Source organism: Centroberyx gerrardi, chromosome 3, assembly GCF_048128805.1.
Source record: "Centroberyx gerrardi isolate f3 chromosome 3, fCenGer3.hap1.cur.20231027, whole genome shotgun sequence".
In the NCBI taxonomy this organism is placed as follows: Eukaryota; Metazoa; Chordata; class Actinopteri; order Beryciformes; family Berycidae; genus Centroberyx; species Centroberyx gerrardi.
The window spans coordinates 2,416,578-2,435,711 of NC_135999.1; the positions used below are offsets into that span (position 1 = coordinate 2,416,578).

Here is a 19,134-nt window from a genome sequence, read left to right on the forward strand (position 1 = left end):
AAAAGATGTTTAGCAGAAACCAGAAAACCTCACTACTCTATGGAGACTCTGCACTGAGAGAGAGACAGACAGATGAGTTAACTGACAGTCTGTGGTCTTAGTAACAACAGCCGGGTTTCCATCCAAGTACTTTTATGCAAATTATGCGATAAATAGCCATGGAAACACATTTGTTGAATAAATAATGACGTAGGCTTGGCATGATCGTGTTCTGAAATGTTAAATGTTAAATATTCCTCCCAGAATTGTCATACCTGAAATGTCCCTACCATGTATGAGGTGCCCAAGTGCATTTTTGCATATTGCATTGGTTTTTTTGGTCTTCTAACATCATGAAATATGACCAATAGTAGCAGAAAACAAAGAACAATAACAATTTTCCTACTACTAATCAATTCTGGAAACACTTTCCATTCTTCTGGTGGATGTGTTATCATCATCATCGTCATCATCGTCATGTATGTAAACCAAACCAGTTCGGTAGCAAAGAAAAACTAAAGCATGTTTAAGATTCAAAACCAAAACGCAGAGTAGAAAAGGACTCAAACTGAAATTCCCAGTATGAAAATGAAATCCTACTACTCATTAACAAAGAAGTTAACCAATTGCTTTCATTATTAATACACAGATAATTCATTTTTCAGCCTCAGAAGTAGACATTGAGTGAAAAGACTGTTACCCCCTATCATAAGGTTTCTAGATCAGATGCATACAGATGTGGACAAAAAGACACCTGTCCCAGATCTCTACAGATTTACATGGACAGAACATCTCTACCTAGTTTTAGAAATATTAGAGAACACCGCAGCCCAAATCTAGAGCTCTGCTTAGCTTGATTAACATTGGGAGAGAATATTCCAGCCCGCATGCCAACAGATGTGACCTCTAAAGCCCTCGCCGGCCCCGCGTTCGGAAAAAAAACGGCAACCTCTACATCAGATTAACGTTCGCGGGATTGGACATCCTCAGCTGAACCGTTAGGCAGTGTGTGTGTGTCTGTGTGTGTGTGTGTGTCTATTCCCTGCATGTGTAGACACGCACATGTGGTGACTAAAGCTTGCCCTAACCTACATTTCTGGGCAGTCGGCAGCGGGGAAGTGGGTCTGTGGAGCTCCGGCGAGAGAGAGCATGCTGCAGCCAGACACGTGCGGCCGGGGCTCAGATAGGCCGGAGGAAAATAAACACTACGACTCCCGGAGGAACGCATCATCGCAAGGGGGAGCGTTCGCCAAAGAACAAGAAAGATTGTGTAGAGCAATTCGACGAAGGAGACGGCTCACGAAGGTTTGCCAGAGAACGTGGCAAGACGTGCAGACAATTCGCCACCAAAGAGGCTGAAAGGATCAAGGCGATTTGTCAGAGATGATGAGGGAATTAGTGAGTAATTTAGCCGAGGAACATGAAAGAAATGAACGCTACACAGGAAGCTTAATGATACTGGCAAATGCACAAATACAAATCCACGTGTGGATCCTGAACTGGGCAAATCTGCCTTTATAGAATCTCTGCTCCTTGTAAACAGAACAAACTGCGTAAACGTTCACCTCCCTGGCGCCCTTGCTGGATTATTTCAGCTCTGAATTTGAGAACTGCTCCTGCTTCAGTCAGTTTCATACATACATCCCGCATGTGTATATTCTGTACTGTGTTGAACAAACTTCTCTGATGATCAAAGAAAGGCCCGGCAATGGATTCGGTTTGTGTTTTTGGCCGCCAACATATCACGCCCACTGATAAAAACAGACTAAAGTGGCTTTACTGATTTAGTCGGATATCCAGCTCCGATTCACGGCCTTGTTTTGTGTTCAGCTGGGACCAAGTGGCAATAAAAGCGATGATAATATTGAGTGTTGGTGGCTTGGAAGGCTTAGGCGTGTACCACATCCTCACATCTCCAGTTGCTCAGAATGGGGCCATCAACTTGTTTGCATGATGTCCCTTCTGTCTCACCCAGTTGTCCTGTCACATGAAGCTATATAATACCCAACAAAAGCTGTGATGCCGCAAAAAAGCAGTTCTATAAGAGGGGAAACGCCATTAACAGTGAGCATGGATCCTCTGCCACGCTACTCAGAAGACGCGAACCCTCCAGAAATAGAGAGAATGCTTTTAATGGTTGACTAAGTAAAAGCCAGATGCGTCCTTGGCTATTTCTGGTGTGTGTGTGTGTGTGTGTCACGTGATCGCTGCCCCTCTAGGCACGGGTATCACGGCTAAAAGGAGCCCGCAGCACCGGCTATTCATCATGCCACTACTGAACCACTCGTGCTGACACACACACACACACACACACACACACACACACACGTACGTACACAGAGTCCCGGTGAGAAAAGACTGACGGCCCTATTGTATCCCTATACATCCATGGCGGCTGTGGTAGCCTGCGTGCACAATACTGAAAGCCCCCGCCGTGGAGGAGAGGGAGAGGCAACAATGGCTGCCAACGCCATGTGGGGAAAACAGGAGGAGAAGGAGGAGGAAATTCTGAGAGGGTGAAGTGGCCTTTGAGGCTGGTCTGGAGTCAGATTTGCCATTCCGCTACGAAAAATGAAGGTTTTAAAAAAGAAAGCTGATCCCCAACAGTATTCAAGGGCAACTTCACCCATTGTGGTTACAGTGGATTGGAATTGGGCCATAAAAATGTATATCAGATTAGGGTAAAGAGCTAACAGCACTAACACAACACAGGCCTACAGGGGCAACGGATACACATGGCACAGCTGGGTTCTGGTGTGGCACAGCTGGCCTACTGGTGACGCTACCGGCCTTTCTTTACGACAGGTAGCAATTAGAAATCATCTATTCTTAGTGTTCATAATGCGGACAGCTAAATCGAGTCGAAGAAGCCAACGTGACATCGTCAGCAATCTAGAAAACTGTGGTTAGTCTCAGAGTCTTAGAGCTATGAGTGAAATGAGAATATCCCCCTTTGTTGGGGCGTGGTTGCGCACTGTACGGTACATCCTGCTTAGACCCCACCCCGCCATGTGTATCTGTGGTGGATGAAAAGAGGTGTTGGGTATCAGTTTCAGGCCTGCGTGAGATGATCGTCCCGCACTCTAAAAGTAGATGGCAAGGAGAAAGGTGATGGGGAAATGGATGGATGGATGGATAGGATGAGAAAGAAGGACTGCAGCTTTCTTTTCACATTCTAAAGCAGCTAATGAGGAAAGGTTGGATGGACGTGCGTGGAACGTCACATGTTCAACCCGTTTGCGTTATACTCTTGTTGAGGGATGAGTGGGTGGATGGGTGGATGGATGGATGGATGGATGGATGGGGACAGCGGCGTCTCCAGACCTGCGTGGAAAACCACTGTGTTCTTCCTGCATCCCGACAGCAGCTGGAGGTTCCGGAAGAGTCCTTTGGCCGTCAGCTTCACGTGGAAGTTGGACAGCGACAGTCTGGGCGACCATAACATCCTCTCTGCTCGTTTGCCGCTAGCGCCGACGCTCTTCTTGTGATACGACTTCGCCTGGTTTTAAGACTTTTTGGTTTTTATTCCGGTGTTCCTAGTCTTTCTGCGTAGAAGATGCTCTCGCTCCTCTGGTCACTTCCAATGGTTTCTCTGGTCTCAAATAGTCCTGGTTTGTTGGAGATATTGAGCTGGGTTTTCTCTTGTGGTCCCAATTCCCAATAATGGCTGTCCGACCGGTCTACTGTCGTCTCCAACTTTGAGAAATGTTTTTTTATTTTTTATTATTATATTACCGTCTCCAATAGATTCTGTACAACACCATGCCAGTCCAAGACTCCAAGACTTTCTCCACTGGTTTTTCCAGTTTTTAGCCTTTCTACTGTCCGGTTATTTCGTTCTCCCAAAATATTAAAAGTATGGAAGTGTAGGATGAGATGTGCGGTAGTTACTCTCTGTAGAGTAAAAATGTTGCTCCTCTTTAAGTCCAGAAATTGGGGAAAAAGTCCAGAGGAAAAACAAAAACAAAAAAATCATAGAATGTTGCTGCCTCCCATCCTTAAAGAAAGCGATGTAATTTGATCAGGGGAAAAAAGAAGAAAACAGGAATTTGAATTAAAAAAAAATTCTCTGACTCGAGAATTAAAAAACAAAGAGGAAAAATAAGAGGAGGGTCCGCCACGCCGGCAGCTGCCCTTCAGATACAAGGCTGTAGCAGGAAATGAGTGTGTAGAGGAGTGTGTCGAGTCCCCACCACAAACCAACAAAAAAAACACAAAAAAAAAACAAAATGAAAAACGTTTCTGTAGTCCAGCCAATGGAAGAAGAAGAAGAGAAAATGGCGCCAAAAAGAGCTGCCTCTTTCACTGTTGTCCCGAGCTGCTCAGGTAGTAGTGAAGCATCGAGCGATAGAAGATGGAGAGAGAGAGAGAACGGGGGACAAAACGAGAGAAAGAGAGAGAGGTAGTGCGCGTGTGTGAGAGAGAGAGAAAACGAGCGAGGGAGGAGGGAGGAGAGAAAATCCTCAAAGCTGGTGATGATTAGTAGTCCGCCTTTGCTGTTACACACACACACCAATCCGTTCCATTGACGCACACCGTGGAGGTGTGTGTGTGTTGTGTGTGTGTGTGTGTGTGTGTGTGTGTGTGTGTGTTGTCGGAGAAAACGTAGCTCTCAAATACACAAACACACACACAGTTGGTGGTTGGACAAAGGCAAACATCTATGCACTCTCTCTCTCTCTCTCTCTCTCTCATTGGTTTTTCTGTTGCTCTGTGAACCCTGTATACACACACACACACACACACACACACACACACACACAGAGGGAGGGATGCTGCAAGGGAGAGAGGAGGAGGAGGGGGAGGGGGAGTGGGTGGGATTTGACTAATCTCCCGTCTCTCCCGGCCGTTCATTCGCTCCCTCCCTCCCTCACTCCTTTCGTCGTGCCATTTATTTTCTCAGTCTCTCGTCCTCTCTCTCTCTCCCTGCATTCACAATAGAGAGGGAGAGAGAGAGAGGGAGAGAGAGAGAGAGAGAACCTGCAGATGATTCATGTCAAGGTTAGATGTGATGGAAAGACAGAGATAAAGGAGACATACTGTAGAAGCCTTGGAGGTGGGAGGGGCGTCTCTCTTTCTCTCTCTCTCTCTCTCTCACACACTCACACACACACACATTCACTCCATGTCTGTTTATCTCTCAGTGGCAGGTGCCATGTTTAGGCTATTCACCCAAGACTGAGAAGCCTGGTGAAAAGATGCCTTTGTTTTACACACACACACACACACACACACACGTGCTGTTTGGCTGTTTGGTCAAGTTTAGCACATGGAATGATGGAGTAACAGGGAAACAGTTGTCTTTTCCCTTATATCTACAGTCAGTATAGAGGATGCTTTAATCTTTTAGTCTGTACTGAAAGAGACGGCCATCCACCTTCACCCTTCCTAAAATCTGACATTATCAAGTTCATATGATATCTACATCTGTGAACTGGATATATTTGATAAGGCGAATGTGTTTTTAAAACGCACATCTGCACAAGTAACATTCGGAATGCTTCAAAAACTTGGCTGTGTACAATTCCCTTAATTCCCCCAGTCAGTGAAATACCAAGGAGAGTCAGGAATTGTTCGGTAGACGTTATGAAGGAGACAAATTAAAAGAGTTGCATTCCTCTTTCTGAGAGGAAGCCTGCTCTTAGTGAAAGGCTAAGTAGCCTCTTGATACAGTATGAGGAGCACTAGAGAAACACTTGAGAAGAGGTTCCTCTGCTGTCCTCCAGCACAGCAACAGCTCATATTCATACTCGGCCATATTCCAAACACAGGGAGGGAACTGCGGGCTTTTTTCTTAATGCTATAGACATGTAAAATAATTGTGTTTTGGTCAAAAAATATGCAGTAACCATCTTTCTTGAAAATGATTATAACTGAGGTGAAAGGTTAACTTTTTTAGTGCTTTTGTTGTGATTTTATTCACTTTTCAGTCACTAAATAAAAGATATCCAATAATAATATTCCTAAAAAACATTTAACTAGAGCTATATCATGACCACTCTACTGCTGACTCAATCCAGTCAGCAGTAGACAAATTCTGTGCATGTCAGGATCAGAATCAAAATAAACTTAATTTGCCAGGTACATTTACACAGTACAGCTTTAATTTGTACAACGCTTGCGCTGTACAGTAAATGCAACACGAGAGAAATATATGACTGTACAACTTCAGATTAGCCTTCAAAAATTACAACTCAGCCATGACATATAAATAGTCCCCAGAGAGCCCTAGACGGCTTTTAGACAATAAAACCAGAGCCCAGCGAGTGTGTGTGTGTGTGTGTGTGTGTGTGTGTCAAAATCAATAAAGTCCATGTTGAATAGAGAGAGAAAGAGCTAAAGAAAGACACCGAGTGCTTTAAGAGCCCGCACTGCTAACCACTGTCGCCTGAGGGCTGTGAGAGAGGGAGAGAGAGAGAGAGAGAGAGAGAGAGAGAGAGGGAGAGAGAGAGAGAGCGAAAGAGAGAGATTGTACGCTTTGCATTTGAACATGCTCTTTGCGAGCGTGTATGAATCAAACGCATGTGTGTGGCTCGTAAAGTGTAAGTTGCCGGTGCGTCTGCACTGTGTGTGTGTGTGTGTGTGTGCGCGTGCGTGTGTGTGTGTGTGTGTGTGGTGGTTAAGCCATCATGGGGGTGACAGCATGTCTGTGACTGGCGGCTCCCCACAGGCCCCGGAGAGACTTCCAGGGCCGGCCGCAGAGGGGAGGCAGCCAGGCGCCCGGGCCCAGACCAGAGCCACCGCATGCGGGGGGGAGGCTGCGACCACAGGCCCGGGCTTCACAGGGCCTGCATGGACCAAACCACCAGACTGGAGATAGAGTAGAGCCATCTCAGGATGAGGTGACCAGTCGTTTTTTGTATAGGGGAATAATAATGACAATATGTAGGGACACACATGGGCTTTAAACTTGGGCTTCACAAGAGCTTTAAACTCTTTCCGGAGGTTTGGAGGCCGGCTGATCTTTACGCACCACGCAAAATCAGCTTTGCATTTTTACATGGACAAATGCGGATGCTTTCAAGACAGAAAGTCGACAGCTGTGTGATGCTTCTCAGCGAACATGTTGAATACCTGCACCAATGTTGAAAACCATGTAAATACAAAACCACAATCAAAGTTGAAACGATGTCTGCAGTCGTCTATAGCTGCTACCTGCATTGCTTTGTGAAATCAGGACCTAAATATCTTTCTGATATCAGTTCAAAACAGTTTCCAAAGCCATTTTAATATGAATTTTTATGTATTTTTTTGCCATGATATCACACGTTGCCGTCAAATGCTTGCTGGGTTATTCCTACTAGTCGACAAAGGACTCGTCTCAAAAATCTAAACAGCGCTAAAAGATTAAAACCAACCCGAGTATTTATCAATGAGATGCAAATGTGGTTCTACTTTAAATTCAAATAACATAATTAGCGTGTGTGTGTGTGTCATGGGCAGTACAGTAATTACAGACAGACTGCAGAGGGATGATAACTATCTGTATGTTTAGCCTTCCAGGGCATGAGCCTGAATCAGTCATGCCAAACGTGCGTGTGTGTGTGTGTGTGTACGCGCATGTGTGTGTTTACCCTTGCCATCCCTCAAGCAGAACATTCAGCATCCACCAGTGTGGTTAATGATCAAGGCACTGACCTCACATCACTAAAATAGCCGGACTACCAACTGATAGTTCTAGCATACAGAAGGCAGAATAAAGCTACAAAGCCTGTTAGTAACTATACAGAGTGACTGTTGTTGGCAGGAGCCTAGCGGGTCAAACTAGAACGCATGCTTCTCTGACTGCTAATGCCAAATGAATGGAAGGCAGAGGTGTGTCGGCGACATCTTTACAGCTTTGAGCAAAATCATCGTCATTTGGCACGAAACAAAGTTGTTGTTCTGCCAAAGTGGCTTCTGAAAACCTGATGAAAACCGGTTGCGTGTTTCGGGAGCTTCTCCGTCAACGCTGCTCACATGCACACGCGCATATTCGTCAACACGGGCCGATCAAGTTGCTGCGAAAACACTGGATGACTGCCATGGCGGCTGTTGCCAAGAATCTAATAACATGGGCTTGACTGAGACACCTGCAGCTTTGTTACACGCAAACATCCTTTCCTCGCAAACACACATGAGTACACAAGCAGAGACGGACGCATAAACACACACAACACCCTTCCTTACCTGTGGTGGCCGCGGTGTTGGGGCGGTTGAGTCTCGCGGAGCCGCTCCTTTGCAGAGGATAGTGGGACGGCTGCTTGGCCGGGCCCTGGTTGGCCGCCTTGGCTGCCGTCTGATTGGTGACCGCCGTCTTGGCTGCGGCGTGGCCGGTGACCGCCGGGGCCTTCAGACCTGCAGAAGGAGTCATGGTGCAGAAGGAATCAAAGCCCATGTTAGCACTTCTCTACTGGGGGGGCTTCGTCTTCGCTCTTGAGCAGGTAACTTGTCAGCTCTCTCTCTCTCTCTCTCTCTCTCTCTCTATCCCCGTCTCTCTCTTCCTCTTGTTCCCTCTCTAAGAGGATCACATGTATTATCCTGCGTCTGACCCAGACAGGACGCTCCGGCTGTCTATCTGCTTCTCTCCTCCGCTGTTAAAGGAAAGGGACTGACGTATTGATCGGCCCACAGTGGGGAGTGAGTGTGTTTTCAAGTTACTATCTGCTGACCAGTCCCTACTGCGGGTGGAGTTTCTGTGAGAGGGGGGGGGGGGGGGGGGGGGGGAGTCGCGGAGTCGTTCGCACATTTAACACACAATCCCCTACTCACACACACATAAAAGCACACACTTTTAGTAAGATAAGGCAGAGTGGTTCTATAATGGTGCCAGCCTTCACACACATCATCGACACTCAAAAAATTGAGATGGGGGATATAAATTTTAAGGTAAAAGTAAAGAAATTGCTCTTTTCAAAAGGATCCTTTGTAAAATATGAATATATTGTCCACGGTTTGCATGCCTCTTTTTGTATCCACCTTCTCTGTATTAACTAATACAATTATACAAATACTGAAAGGGGTTGGAATGTATACCTTCTTTAAAAATACATAAAAATCTATACATTTAAAACTTTTGTTACTCCAATTTAGTATTTTTTGTCTTCTTTGTCTTATTTTTTTACTCAGACTTAGAGGGGACAGCTGTTGAAATTGACACTGAGGTTGTCATTCTGCAAAAGTAGACATTTTCTTATTTATTGTTATATATAATATATATATTATTTTTATTATTTATTGGGGGTTTTCTGCTGCTTTATGGGTTTTGAATTATTTTCAAGATAAAGAATAATGCAATAGATGGTAGAAAGTGGAAACAGGGGATGTCACTGCTCAGTGGGCCTTGACCTGCTTACTTGTAAAAACAGGGTATTCTCACTGGGACCAGGCTCACTGAACCTCAGTGATACTCTTCTAATGAGGGAGCCCACATGAAACAGCCCCCCATGAGCCATTCTGGGTCCCAAACCATAAAACAAACACTACTACTTACACAAATCATTATACTGCCATCAAAACCCATCTGATTCTCATTGAACACGAGTAAACAACAGTTATCAGAGAATATGGGCTGATTAACGAGCTGCTAATGAGGCTAACAACTGATTAGAGGATTCAATTAGCAATGATAACAACTTAAACTTTACCTTTGTCTTTGATTGTATCAACTAACAATGCTGATTACAGTGTTAAGGTTGTGTATCTGCTACACATAGAAGTTAGGTTTAGACTGGTATCTGCCTTTTATTAAAAACCAGATCTGGTCCAGTCAGTGTGGTCCACCTCTGATATGATGCAGTTTGATTGATGACATATTTACGGTAGATTGAATTGTTTTTAATGCAACACTGATCATATTTAGTTATTATCATGATCCAGAGTTTCAACTGAGAGTTTTTGAGAGTGTCCCATGATGCTCTACATGCTGTTTCCGAGGCTTTTCCACCCTGTAATACATTTCTGGGGGAAATACTGAACAAAAAAAAAAATTAATATCCAATATCAAGAGAAAGTGTCTTAATCTCCATCCGCGTCTGCCTCTGCTCACCTGTAGCAGTCGACCTGCCCTGCAGGGACAGAGCTCTGCTTCTCATTGCTGGGGCCTTTGGAGCAGCGGCGGCACCGCTGCCGTTAGCACTGGTAACGGTGCTGCTGGGAGCGTTGGTGCTGCTGGGAGCGTTGGTGCTGCTAGTAGCTGCGCTGCTGGGAATGGGGGGCTTCGCTGTGCTCTGGCTGCCCACAGGGAGGGTGCTCCGGCTGGGCCGCTCCTCTGGCTTGGTGCCCGCCGCTCCTGGAGACGCTGGAGCTGGAGAAGAGAGGGCAGAGAAGATAATAAAATACTATGTCTATGATATATAGAAGGCTTTCAGGTGACATTACACCCTCTGCAGGCCTTATTGGAAGTCTACAGCTCTCGGCAACATGCTGTGAACAGCTGAATCCGTTTCAACTTGGCAGAATTCAATTGACATGGTTAACTTCTGTGCTGTTTTCGACTGGGAACTGATCATTTCACCACTGATGCATCTGATTGTTTTTAGATATTGTCAGCTTGTTAGCTATCTAACCATAGCATCTGGTCAGCTAACCATCACTGTCTTGTTGTAAACATATCTGATTAGCATAATAGCTAACGTATCTAGAAGTTAGCTAGAAGTTACAATTCGTAGTGGCTATAGTTGGGAATGAGAAATTGTAGTTGCATGTTAACATTAGTGTCTTAGCTAACTGTTAGCCAGCAGGCTCATTTAGCAAACAGTAGAGTAGAGACTAGGGCTAAAGACAAGACCGTTTACTGTGTCACAGTAACCTACATTTGGAAACAAATCCACCTTATCACATTAATCACTTTTACTTATAACATTACTGAGTAGATCTACACTCACAAAACAGATCTCTCAATTTCAAGCCTGGTTGTTAAGCCATTTGTGCTATGACCTCCAGTCATGGTTGCTAGGGAGATTTGTACGCAACAACAAAGCCTCTGTACTGGATACTATAATGCTATATCCAATTTGTGGGACACTTTGGTGCAATTTCATGCCATTTGGTAGACAGTCGCAAAAACGCAAAAACACCTTCAAATACAACAAGTCCAGAGATTTTTGGGTGTTTATGGGTGTTCAAAGTGGGAATGGAGCCCCTAACTTTGGCAGGATTAGTGCTTGGCTCTAACCATTGACTTCCAATAAGATGTAAAATGATGAGAGTTTGCTTTATTTTGCATAAAACTGCCTTGCATCCCAATCAGCTCCCTGAGAGAGAGAGAGTGGGAGGCAGATACATGGGAAGAAATGGAGGAAAGAGAGATGGACTGAGAAAACTGTTACGGATTAATTGGTGCATAAAAAACCCCCCACTATGAATTATGCATCATGAGAGAGTTTAGCTTTACATTATAAGACAAAGCCCGAATAAAAACAAAGCAATAAAAGCTCTTCTGCTTCCTATATTTTCCACCTGAGTATCTGAAACTCCTTTCCCTGAATCGAGTGGTGTGGGGGAGGGCGGTCAAACACAAAGCAGTACTTGGAAAACTATTTGTTAGAGTGTGTGTGTGGGGGCTCTACACTCTAAGCAATTTGGCTGCTGTAATTGCTCTCATTAAACATACACACAAAATACATCCTTGTTTAACACATATGTAAGCACGCACACGCTGCCAAAACACACACATATACACACACACACACACACAGCAATGTCAAGCAGGGAAAATCTGTAATTACTCATTGATTGTAATCATTTGGATGCAGATTATAAATCTCTTTCAGAGCAGGCCAGCATAAACAGTGTTATCTATCCAAGGGAGTTATCGCTCTGCTTGGACGAATGGGAGATCCATTATGTAGAGATGAAAGTATGTGGGCTTTATGAGGTGAGGGTGTGTGTGTGTGTGTGTGTGTGTGAAGGGGGTTGGGGGGGATGAAAGGGGATGGTATCTCATTTGTTGGAAGAAATTATTACACGCACCCCTCCTCCCCCCTCCCCTGTTTCGAGAGATTTCAGAGAAAACATCCTCCTTGTTAAATATGATCAAATTGGTCCCAGGTGGTGGGTGTAGGTGTGTGTGTGTGTGTGTGTGTGTGTGTGTGTGTGTGTGTGGGGGGGGGGGTGATGTTGGTCTATTGGTATGTATGGACATGTTTGCATCATGTGTTTACATCACCCTGTTTACACCTTACAACATGTGTTGTGGGCATTTAGATTTGATCGGGACGGAGATTAACAACATAAAAATGGAGTGCGTCTCCAATTCACATACAACAGCAGAAATAAACAACTTGCAGCAGTCATTTCTGTTGTTGTGTGCTGGATCACTTTAATGTGTCCGCCTCTACGATAAAAAAAAAAAAAAAAAAGAAAAAGATTCAGACTTGCAGGAGAACAACAACGTCCACGTGGCGTTGCTGGCTCGCTCAACAATAGCGGCAGTGAAACGCAGAGGAGCAGATGAAGCCTGCGGTGCACAGATTGGCGAAAACAAGCTTTGAAGCTGAAGGAACGGCACAAGCAGAGTTTCCACTGGGGTTGCTGGACTGATACTGTGTTTTTAGATTGCTTATTAGATTAGAGTCGCTGAGAGACAATATTTTACACCAATATTCAACATCATTTTTAAATGTGACGAGTTTTCATGCCAAAAAAAGTAAAATTGGTTTCCCCCAGAATTTTATTTTTGGCAGGGTGGGAAACAGCATTCAAACAATGGGAAACCCAGGACACTACTACCACTACTACCACTACCACTACTACCACTACCACTACTACCACTACTACTACTGCTACATAAAACTTGGGGAATCCATTCAAAATGTGACATTAGAATCAAATCATTTTAAGAGCTTCCCATAGACAATCAGTGTAGTATTGATCAATTCTACAATAAATATGTAATCAATCAAACTGTATCATATCCATCATATCAGAGGTGGACGACACTGACTGGCCAGTCTAACCCTGGTTTCCAAACACACTCTGAGCACCAGAAAGATTATGGTTAAACCGTCATTTTGCATTAGTTGCAACAGAAAGAAAGCAGGTTGGAAGTCTGTATTTGCATTTTACAAGTGAAAGAGCAATCTGATTGCATATGGATAGTGGAGACACATGCTTGATGTAAAAAAAAAAAAAAAATTGCAAAATGTGTTAACGCAAGTGTGTGGAGGATGCGGTACACTGACACCTCTCCTGGATACCACTATAAATAAAGAGCCTAACTATTACCATGGGAACTGGGCATCTCAGATGTAATCTGGTTACCATAACAACCTAGTGATCTGTAACCATCAGTCTGATGTGTGTTAGTGTGTGAGTGAGAGTGAGGGGAAACCTGTAGAGCGGTTCACTAATGCTGCATTGTTGCTCAGCAATGTGTCCAACTGTCACTTCCCTGTTCTTTTCTTGCTTTCCTTCGCTCTCTCTGTGTAACAAAGCAGAGCATTGACCAGACAGCGGCTGTATATGACTGAGGGTCATCATGTTGAGGCTGTAACCACATTATCTCAATAAGAAGCATCACTGTTCTCCCCCCACAAGATGTTTTTAGGTCGAGAAAAGGCATTCGGACCATGTGACACTGAAACCTTCCATTGAAACCAATACGAATGCAACTCTTTTAGGTGTTCCATTCAGTCGTAGGGGGGGAATAAGAGGTTCGGCACCTTACTGTGTGTATAATGTGTGTGAGTGTGAGTTGTATTCTTTTTTTAACTGGTAGATGTTTCCATAAGTATGCAGCCTGCGGTGTGCAATATGAAATAAACCCATTAAGAAAACAATGACGATTGTTATCCATCCAAATCTCAATATTGCATTACTTTTTCCATACAGCCCTGGTCATGGGTTCCTAGCATTATTCAGCCTTATTACATTAAAGGGGCCCGATCATAGGAATTCAAGATCTGCTCTATTTATATACATATATGATCAAAGATGTTAAATGAAGCCCTTGTCAAAATTTGATTTTGTTTAAGTGGTTGAATGTAAAAGTTATTACATTTTCAAAAGCCCATCCTTGTTTCCAGGCAGTTTCAGACCAACTCTAGGAAACGCATCACAACGGTTCTTGGTTCTGATTGGTTCTCCTCACTATTACTGAAATCCCTCCAATCAGGCCAGTTTGCAGCATTTGAATTCCACTTGAAGCCTCCACTCAGCAGGTTGACCTCATTTGAATTAGAGGAGCTGTTGTGTCGGCCAGTCAGGACCCAGCATTGTGACGTCTTTAAATGAGTTCAATAAATATCCTTTTAACTAAACCGCTTTCATCTGCAAAACAGCAGGAAGAACGTTAATAATATGGGACCTTTTATGTATGACGCCTAAGATCTGATTCACACACACACACTCACGTTGGTAATTTTACAATTATGAGGACATTCCACTGACTTACATTCATTCCTTGACCTCTTAACTGAATCCTTTACCAGTGAATATTTAACACCAACACTATCCTAATCTAATCTTGTTCCAAAACACATCCAGACTGTTATGGAATACATAAACCTAGCACAAAACCAGGGCAGAGATACGGCCTAGAGTCCACATGTCATCTGCTGCACCCAATGTAGATTAGGAAAACACACACACAGGTTTGTCTGTGTTCCTAAGCCTAACCAGATGTGCCCTTTGACTTCCATAGAGGAAGAAGGGATACTGCCGTACACACACACACACACACACACACAACTACATTCCCAGGGGCGAGCAGTGGTGATGACTAATGTATGTGTGTGTGTGTGTGAGAGAGAGAGAGAGAGAGAGAGAGAGAGAGAGAGAGAGAGAGAGAGAGAGAGAGAGAGAGAGAGAATATTTCACTTTAGGAGCCTATTTGTGTAAGTATCTTTATGATTGTATATGAGTGTGTGTATGAGATAGAGCTGGCCTGTGTGTCTCTATGTGTGTGTGTATGTGTCTGTGTTAATGTGTGTGTGTCAGAAAAACGAATTGTCCTCTCAAGTGTTTTTCATTTTTTCTACCTATGGCGAAAATGACATTTTTGGATCCAGTTTGCCAATCTTTCTGTTCTTAAAATGGGTGAAATAATGCAAGTAGAAATGACATGATGAAGTCATTACATATTTGAACATGTTACTGAATTTAAACAAATATTTTGCTAACAACCATTATCATCATTTTACACCCCTATTCATTTTCACATTAGACTGAAAGGGGGCGTGATCCGGAATCCCTTAAGGAAGGAGGTGAAGTTGTCATGATTAAAATGCACACACACACACACACACACACACACACACGTGCCTCACCTTTGCTCGTTGCTCCATTGCTCTCGCTGGTGCTGCTTCCCAGCGACGAGGAGCTGAGGCTTGTGGGTAATCCCTTGACGGGAAGTTTTGACGCGGCGGGCGCCGCGGGTCGTCCGGCCGGCCCCGATCCCGCCGGCTGATTGACTGTCGGTTTGGGGTGGGAGGTCAGGGAGCCTGGGGCAGCCAATCCGGACGCACGCTCGGCGGTGGTGCGAGGTTTGGGGATACCTGGGAGAGAGAGAGAGAGAGAGAGAGAGAGAGAGAGAGAGAGAGAGAGAGAGAGAGAGAGAGAGAGAGAGAGAGAGAGAGAGAGAGAGAGAGAGAGAGAGAGAGAGAGAGAGAGAGAGCAGCATTGGCTTATTGTTTATTTTCTGACAAATCATTTCTAAACACTCTACCCTGCCTTGAAATAAGGATCCTTGATTTGAATACAGAACTATTCTGACCATCAACATGGTTTCTTGTCCTTGTTTTTCATTACATTTGTTTGTCAGACATTCTAGCTTCTTCTATTCAGCTTGTTTGTTTCCCTTTGGTTTTTCCCTTTTCCTTCACTCGTATGCCTATCTGTATTGTGACTGTTGTGTTTTCTTTCAAAAAAAGGCAATAAAATAAACCATAAGAAAACATCCTAATCATCTCTCTACATGTTGAAGTCTGTTAGTGATGCCTCCCTCTGTTCCAGTTCCATGCCCACTTTACCATTAATTTGTGTTTATGCTTTCCTGCCAGCCCCGTTTTTAAATGAAAGTCAATGAGGAGCGGCTGCAATCGAAAGCTGCTGTTTTGGAAAAAGTGCTGTTGCCTGGCTTGTTTTTTGCAGAGCAAAGCACTTTCTAAAGTCTAGAAAAGTGTGACTTTTTAGAGGAGCGCAAACGACATCGACCACTGGTTTCGCGAGCTGACCAATCATAATAAATTAGAGGCAGGGTTTAACGCCATGTAGGCAGCCGATTGGCTCCTCTGTCTCCATCACCAAACCTAGTTCAGGCAATCTCCTCTTTCATTGGTCAAACAAAATACAAAAAAACACACACCACTTGTAGATGTAACATACACAGTATCTACTGATGGTTTATGTAACCTAAGTCTATTTTACAATGGAAACAAAGATTAGAGCGTCTGATGCTGTCACAAAGTGTATGTCATGCCGTTCTTCATATTATCAGCACAAAATGCATTGAGGTAGCCATTTTTCAACAAAAGGCAGAACAGAATAGAATAGAGTCATACATTCATCGTCATCCATCCACAGTAATGTCACACTTGATGTCTTTCATTGTAGAACGGCTGAATGCCTGTTCAGCTGCAGAGAGAAGCAATGGATCGGTAAGGAGAGGAGGAGGAGGACAGATGGGTGAAAGGAGGCTATAGAGCTTTCTGACAGAGAGAAGTACAGCACAGATGACACCGACTGGCTCATATGGGACATCAGCTACTCTAAGCTCAGCACAGTGTGTCAGCTCAATATTTACACTGCGACACCATCATTTATCACAACCACTGTGCTTGCTGTCTTTCTCTTTCCCTCTCACTGACCACAAACACACACACACACACACTCTCTCTCTAGTCATTTGGCTTCAGTCAGACGTGCGCAACATGTCTGACCTCCAAGCTACAGTTGGAGGTGATAGGTGGTCAGTGGCCACCAGCTAAGGTGTGTGTGTGTGTGTGTGTTGCTGCCTTGCTGACTCGGACAGGAACAGAATGTACCATCATGTCGCTGACGTCAATCAGAGCCGCTGCATATCAGCACTACATGTTCAATGACAGTTTCGCCTCCAATACCAACACTGATACACAACCAACACGCAACTGTCTTGACACGTCTTATGACAAGCACTTCTTACTACAAGTCAGAATAAGTTTATACTAATGAGTCTACTGTAATAGCCCCCCACATTATACCGACGTAAACTAATAGATCTTTAACATTGTTCAGGGTCAGTCTCAGAGAATAAAGGTAGACTTCAGAGCAACGCTTTGGCTCTAAAAAGGTAAAAGTGAAATGAATGGCTACACCGTTCACATTTAAGGCAAGTAGTTGACGTTCCTACCCAGAGCGACTTACAGTGGGCGATCAGAAAAAAAAAATACTATTGATCTTATTAGCTGGGTTTCCGTCCCGAGTATTTTTTGTGAATTGTTAAGTATCGAAATAGAAAAGCGGAATGGAAATGGCAAAATTTGCAAACATTTCCTCAATATGGCCAACACATTTGTCGATAAATAAATTATACGATAAGTAGAATGTGTTGCATTTGTTGAGTAAATAATGACCTATGCTTGGCATGATCGGCCTAATGAATGGTTCAATCTCATTACACAGCAGTCCAAAAGTGGCTTTGGACGTTCTGAAATGTCTGCAAAATATGTTATCCATGTCCTCAGAGAAATGTCAAACGCTCTGTCTCATCCATATACAAGTCTCCATCGTGGTTGTATGAACATTAGTTGGTACATTAAAATATTACCCAGTGCATTGTTTTGTCTTTGGATGAAAGCATGACTAGCATTTTCTAGTGGATGAGTTTTTTGATGTTCATAAAACCAATGCTTTGCTTCAATCCAACTAATGGAACCGCATCTCGCAGATTATCTTCTGCGACATTTCATTTGTGTAAGTCTGTGTAAACAACTGGATGGAAACATTGCTATTGGGACATTGCTATTCTATCATGCATATTACACCTCTCTCTCTCTCTGTCTTTGTCTCTCTCATCATTTTTCTGGACTGAATCACACATTCTTTCCTAAAACCAAAGGAGAAAGAAGTCCCCAGAGAGCCATGACGCCTTCCTCTTCACACCAAAGCAGGGACATTTGGACGCTTAGGAAGCGTGTGTGTGTGTGTGTGTGTGTGTGTGTGTGTGTGTGTGTGCAAGCAAACTAGTGAGTGAGCAAAAGTGGGTGAGGTAGGGACAAAAGAGAGGGACAGAGACACAAAGAAACAGCAGAAGGAGGGAGACAAAATGTCTAAGTGGAGGACAAATAGGAATAATAATAATAATCCATGTGTCCCCGGTAGATTGTTGGCATCAGTGCTCCATGCTAACACTTTAGCATATATTTAATATCATACATTTTTTATGCATTCATTCATTGTTGGTTGTGTGTTTAATGCCAACCACTTGCTCTATTATTATTTATATCCTATTTTTCTTTGCTGTATCCTATTCTTAACTTAATTTTTTCACAGATATCATTAAACAACTAATATAATCTAACCTTTATCTGACTGCTGGTGGCCTAGATGATGAACTCTTTGTGAGAAAGGAATGAGAGCAATAGAGACAGAGAGCACACACAAGAAACAAGAGAGAAAAGAAAGGTTGTCTAAAAGAGAGGGAACAAAGATTTACATGTGTTCTCCGCAAGTACATCACCACACACACACACACACACACATGCACACAGACTGCCTCTGCTGGTCAAATGAAGGTACTGCACCAGTAAACTGTGACGTGACTCAAGCCAGCAGGAAACATCTGGCTTCACTAGTTTTCAGTTCTGGTGAGGAGCCAGCCATAGGAAATCAACTGGATTCTGTTACAGACATAAATGTTAGGTAAGAGATGGCTCCCTATGGCTCTGCCTCGTGCTGACTGTTGATACAAACACACGCACATGTTTGTATTACTACACTTGACATGATCTTCCATTGACTACATTCAATGTGTAATCCTTAACCCTAACCTAAACCTAATTCTAATCTTAATAAACCAAAGCCCTAACCCTAATCTAACCTTAAAGGAATATAGCAAGTTTTGGGAAGATTGTCCCGTTCTTCAACTTACCCTTTTAAGTGATGAAAACAAAGACACCAAAATCATCTATATGTCCCTGGTAGATTGTTGGCTCCAGTGCTCCATGCTAACACTTTAGCATACACTATGTTGAGTGA

General features: G+C 43.7%; 1 protein-coding gene across 1 annotated transcript in view; it reads right to left on the minus strand.

The window, feature by feature from the left end:
- Positions 1–19,134, minus strand: part of LOC139911788 (uncharacterized) — a 52,387-nt gene that overhangs the window by 30,301 nt on the left and 2,952 nt on the right. Inside the window, exons 2-4 of the mRNA XM_078289813.1 lie at positions 15,228–15,455; positions 10,007–10,264; positions 8,149–8,316 (exon numbers count right to left, since the gene is read on the minus strand). Coding sequence (XP_078145939.1) covers positions 8,149–8,316; positions 10,007–10,264; positions 15,228–15,455 — 654 coding nt within the window. The remainder of the gene's footprint in view (positions 1–8,148; positions 8,317–10,006; positions 10,265–15,227; positions 15,456–19,134) is intronic.